The sequence below is a fragment of the Frankliniella occidentalis genome, unplaced genomic scaffold (assembly GCF_000697945.3).
Source record: "Frankliniella occidentalis isolate FOCC.00 unplaced genomic scaffold, Focc_3.1 Scaffold322, whole genome shotgun sequence".
In the NCBI taxonomy this organism is placed as follows: Eukaryota; Metazoa; Arthropoda; class Insecta; order Thysanoptera; family Thripidae; genus Frankliniella; species Frankliniella occidentalis.
The window spans coordinates 239,702-245,701 of NW_026267446.1; the positions used below are offsets into that span (position 1 = coordinate 239,702).

At 34.8% G+C, this 6,000-nt stretch overlaps 1 protein-coding gene across 4 annotated transcripts in view; it reads right to left on the reverse strand.

The window, feature by feature from the left end:
- Positions 1-4,662: 4,662 nt before the first annotated feature.
- LOC113210251 (cleavage and polyadenylation specificity factor subunit 6) overlaps positions 4,663-6,000 on the reverse strand; it is a 21,238-nt gene continuing 19,900 nt past the window's right edge. For all 4 annotated transcript variants that reach the window (XM_026428336.2, XM_026428255.2, XM_026428167.2 and 1 more), the window contains 3 exons: positions 5,562-5,663; positions 5,099-5,179; positions 4,663-4,862 (listed from right to left, as the gene is read on the reverse strand). In XM_026428336.2, coding sequence (XP_026284121.1) covers positions 4,706-4,862; positions 5,099-5,179; positions 5,562-5,663 — 340 coding nt within the window. In that variant the 3' untranslated portion in view covers positions 4,663-4,705. The remainder of the gene's footprint in view (positions 4,863-5,098; positions 5,180-5,561; positions 5,664-6,000) is intronic.

Below are 6,000 nucleotides of genomic sequence, written 5' to 3' on the forward strand. Positions count from 1 at the left end.
CAATGAACTACACTTAACAAGAACCCAATTCAAAGTTTAAGATGTGTAACAATGCAAATTCCACACGCTCAGGAAAGGTAGATGAATATTGAACGCAACAATTACTTCCCTACAAACAAAATTGGCTTGTCAATTTTAGATAGTCTTCAAATATTGTTTTCATACTCAATGTGACATATTATAGAAATTATATTAAAACAATTCAGGGCACATTTGAAATTGAAATGCATTTTAAATAGAGGCCAACAAGTATGGTACAATTTGAAGAAGATAGCACTAGCGGATTATCCAGTGATTACCGAGTCCAGAGTTATGGACCGTGGTAAATACAGTACCAGTTTTCACCAGTTCATGCCAAATATTTGAGAAAGTTGAGAGTGAACACTGACAAAGAATTATTCTTTCTTTTGAAAATTTAGTGCTGAATTCAATCTTTTGTATCCAATAAGCTCCAATAATTCCACTTGAAGCCTCTAAATAGTCATTGAGTATGTCTCAATGCATACATTGTTAGTTTGACCAAAACAGAGGTGACAACCTGCATTTAACAAATAAATTTAGCTTTCGATTTGGGGAGAATTAGGGAGATTAGGTATTTTATACTGCACATGGGTACAAGAAAGTTTCAACAAAACCCTGACAACATCTGAAAATACACCCACACCTTGCCATTTTAAACAATGTTTTACAACAGTTGGTAGTATTTCAGGTAGCTTGGGCTTGGTTTAGCAGTAACCAAATGGGTGCTTTAAACGAAAAGGAAAGGAGCTATGAGATAACATTTTCGGCACTAGAGAGCAATAGAGTAAGGGCAGAAAATACACCAACTGCTTTACGCCTTTTTCCAAGCCAACACTTGTTCACGTTTCAACTGATAAAGCAGAGCAGCAACATGTACAATATTAAGGTAGCATTTATCATATCTTCCTTTGTAAGTCAATAAGGAGTGTCTCTATTTTTTTTTTCTATAAACACAAGGCTTCTTACTCCCCCCACAAAAAAAAGAAGACATTAACTTCTTCTTAAAAAGGCACGGTAGCTATCAAAGAAAGGTTTCGGTTCTCCTAAATTGTTTTAACCAATGTTTCCTCAGAAATTGTGGAAAATCACTCCATGCATCATGAGTACATAAAAAAATAAATCACAACTTACAAAAATAAAGCTACAGGTAAATTAAATCAAAACTAGAGGATAAAATTTCAAAAACAAAACTGGGGGAAAATTTGACTGAATAAAAATGTAGAGATGAGGGTTACCAGCACAGCTCACACCTAATGAAAACACCAAGACAGAAACATCTTTACCAATCCACGCAAGTTCTGTTTTTAACTACAGTATTTATTCGATTCTAAGTCTCACGCGATTTTAGACCGCACCCCAAATTTGGCAGAAGACTCGCAAGAAAGATTTTCATAAGACCCCTGCTAGCGGTGTATTTGATTCTAAACCGCACCCCAACTTGAGTCTCAAAATCAAGGAAAAAACCTAGAATCGAATAAATATGGTAGATAGCTTTTAAGAAAAATGAGTTAATGAACATCACTGGACAGAAAGGGATAACTGGACATTGATAAGAGAAATTGTCACTTCCTTAAGAAGTTTTTAGTCTTGTGCACCATTTGTGCACATGCAATACACCCATTACAAATCAAAAACTAATAAATGTTCAAAAACCTCCTGTAAATCGTTCATTTTGACAGTCAAGTTTTATACATTCCATATTCTGAAGTCCAAATTTATCCAGCATCAGTGACAAAGGGAAAAGGCCAATGCCGGATTAACTAAGACTTTAAAATATGAGGGTTTTCCTGCAACTGGATGAACATTTATAAAACCTTGCAAGGAAAAGTTCTTATTTTGAAACCTGAATGTCAAAATAGACAATCTTCAGAAGGGTCTTCCATTGATGCATGGCAAAAAGGTTGTTTACAAGAACCATGCATGAGTAGCTTGAATTTCATTGTAATTGTGTATATTAGTTGTGAATAAAAGATCACTGAAAATTTAAATTTGCAACATAATGTCACGATTTACAACAATAAAATAATATAACTGTGAAAACTGAGCTTCAAAATGTCTGATTTCGAAGGAGATATAGTCTCATAGATCAGAGGAGAAATGGTAACATGATTAGATCTGCGAATAACAGTGACAACACTTCACAGAACACTGAAGATGTATCTTAGCTGGATCCAAAAAAATTTGAATCATTTCAAAAGTACAGAAAAAGACATGAAAGAATTAAACATTTAAACAAAAGCCTCCTTCCTTCCCTTCATACAATTTCTGGTCAAAAGATACCAAGGAAGGAAAGTGAGAGCCAATAAGAGTGGTTATACTTTGCAAGGGGCTTCTATCCTTTTAGAATGTCACTGATCAAAATGAATGGAAACAGTAACACAATATACAACTCTGATAAGAAAATAAAGCACATTAAAATGTAATTCTGACATAGTATCAACCACAATTGCCAATCACTTAAAGAAGTACAAAAACTTCTAAACATTTAGTATACATACCTGCTTTCCTTTTAACACACTGGAAGGAGATATCCAATTTATCAATCCTCTCATCCATCTCAGTATGGCTCTAATGTTCTTCAATATACCTGTAATAATTATGTACCAAACTGTTTGCTTTTTTATATATCATATAACATAAGCAGACTGACTCCACGACAAACAGTGCCATGGAAACAGTGAGAAAATTTTATGGTATAAAGTTTTAATACCTAGGCACAAATTTTGAAGCACTTCTTGATTTTTCTCAATAAATTTGAAAATTAAAATTATCTAATTCTTTTCTCCAATACTCTCTCTACACAAAGACACACTTTAAAACAATTCAATTTTGAACACTTATTTCACCAAAGAAATTAATTTCAACAATCGTCTGAACTTTCAGTTTGGATGACCAGTTTGAAATCTTTTTAAAAAGTATTCTCAAACAGTAAAACATACCTACAAAAAATATTTGCAAGGCAAATGAAGGGTATATTGCCCCTCAAAGTAGTCTACCTCAATTGTTCAATTCTTATAGGTTTGCCCAATATGGGATTAAAATTGATGCAGCAAGAGTTATGGTATCACAGCGAGTTCAAGGGAATCCTCCCTGTTAAAATTTGTTCCCAACACACAAATAAGGACATGAGTACTGTTGTAATGAACACTAGACATTGTAACTTAAAATTGCTAACAATGAGTGCGATAGAATAACCTTGGGCAATGCAATGCCAGTCATGTATGCAATGGTGTGTGTTAGTTGATCAGTCAAGGGTCACATTACCAGTGACTGGACATAAAAATTAAAAGGGACTACTGAATGGAACATATAACTTGAACTGTACAGGGTAAAATTAAAGAGACTATTGTGCTAATCAGTAAGGTTCTGTTTAACATATTCTCTGCCTTCATGAAAGTGTGCATTCAAGTGTTCTTTAAAACCACTAAAGAGAAACATCAAACCATAAAAACAAAGAAAATAACAGCAAGGAAAATTGAAATCCTACAATTTGAAGAGCACCAAGAACTGGTGGAAAAGTATGACCTCAAAAGAAATAAACAAAATATCTTTGATAAAAGTTCACCAGGTCAGATAAAAACAAATTTCCAAAACTTAAGGAAAAAAAAATGTAAATTAAAAATGCAACAAAAAACGGATGATTGTTCTTAAAATTTAAAAAACCATCACATTTGTTAAGAAATTTTAGCGACATGAGTATTCAAATTTCTGTCATTGGCAAGAGCAACAAGTATACAGAGAACCAAGTTTTGAAAAGTTCAGATCAGTAGCTGCATTTGAAAAGCACACAAAACTGCACAAGCACACATTCACAGCCATGTATGAATTAAAGAGGACAAGGACATAACTTTTAAACAGGTTATAAATTTGAACAGCTACTGCAGCATTTCAGAACACAAGATCAAGTTGAGAATGGGTTGGAAAAACATTTCATGAAGTTAAATATTTAAGGACTTTAGGAGCAGCCTACCTTGAAATAAGACCATTCAATTCATACACTTCACCCACCAAAATAAAACTAAAACAATGTTTGTAGCAGGACATTGCAGGGATACTACAGTAATGAAACAAACCCTGTTTTCCACATTTTAATTATTACAGCATACAGTACAATACACAGCAGATAAGCTGGCTAGGCAAAATAAAGAAGTAACTCATAAAAGTGCAATCCTACATAAAAGTTTGCAGTCATAAAATTAAAAAGTGTCTACAGCCAAGTGACTGAAGTACCAGAAAACCTGATGTACACAAATTCATTGAAATAAGATAATTATATAATTGAATCTACAAGTACTACCACTAACTAAGCCAGCTATCTGTTAAAATAACATTCTTCCTTCTTCAAGAACAAAGGGTGTTGGTTGAATGCTGTGAAGGATTGTTGAGATCCATGCATCTTGAAGTTGCAAAGAGATGCTCCTCTTCCCTTCATGATGCAAGTGGAGTTGCAAGTTGAGTTGAAGTCCTTGATATCATGCTCTTAAAAATTACTCAGTTAATACTTAATCACCTAAGAGTTGCCACCAGCGTTGAATGTTGTAACCTTGTCAATACACTATGCCAAGAAAATTTGAAATTAAACAAATTTTGATGGGCACAGAAGAAAAAATGGGAAGATGGTACAAAAAGGAAACAAGACAGTTTAAGGGCCACAAAATAGCTCAAATTAATTTGGAATGTGGCATTAATGGCGGGTAGAGCTTCGGTGAGAAGACTCTCTTTCCTCCCGTCTTTCTCTATCCCGCTCTCTCTCACGTTCAGGCTCTCTCCTTGCAGTGGGATCTCTCTCTCTTTCTCGCTCACGTTCACGATCTCTCTCTCTATAACGTTCATCATAATATCTGAAATAAAGAAAAAGGAGAACTCATGTTTAATATTACACCATAAACAGTGCTATGCTTCAACATTATCTAAAGAATCCAACCAATTGAAAAAAAAAAAAAGAATAAAAGAAGGTTTTACAAAAATAATGTGTAGAATCGATTAGTTTTCAAATAAATTTTAAGCTCTTTTAAGTTTATTGATAATTTAAAATAGTGAAGCTGTAGATAAGGAATGAAATCTGAGAAATGCCCACCTTGATTTGGAGCTGACAATAGGTCCAGCATCAGGGACTTCTGGAGACTTAGCACGGGCACGGACCGATTGACGAGTAGAACTGTAAAAGAAAAAAATATGCACATTAAGCTGGTGGTTAAAACAGCTACCCCCTCGCCAGAAAGAAAAGAGAAAAGAAAACAACAAAAAACAGAAGAAATCAAGCAAGTAGCTAGAGCCAAACTTCTGGGTACCACACCTAAGATCACACCTCTAGTTCAAATTTGAGAAGGTATTGGACGCTACATTTAGTTATTCCTAACAATTTTCTATAAATATAATGTCGCATCCCAGAAACATGAAAATCCACTGCGCATTTATTTTCCTGGACACTACGACCCATTTTCTTGAGTATTCCTGGACGACAACTTCTTTCCCGAACTTAAACCTCGTTCCCTTAACATGTAACAACTCGGAATGCTTAGGTTTGATCATTCTCTCACCTGTCTTCACGGCTGCGTTCTCTATATTCTCGTTCCCGTTCCCTGTCTCGGCTTCTGGATCGTTCTGCAGCCCTTTCTCTGGAGTATGTCTCTGCATAGTACCTGCAAGAACAAGTAAATGGATTCAATGAGATATCTAGAACGAAGCTGAGAGGTGTGAATGAGGAATGGCCATTCTTTGTCAAAGCAAAGACACATGTGACGCAGTTGCTTGCTTCAGGTGAGCTCTGTCAACTGCAGCTGTGTTGACATAGCGGCTTAAGGGTAGACAACTATGCTTCTTGACTAGACAAGAGTTATTACGTGTGTTTCAAAGAAACAATTGATCAGTATATTCTTTAATTTTAACTAAGCAAAGCAAAAATGAGATTACAAAATTTGAGCACAAAATAGACAAAGAATTAAATAAAGCTCTAAAGAATCTTCATAATATGAAATT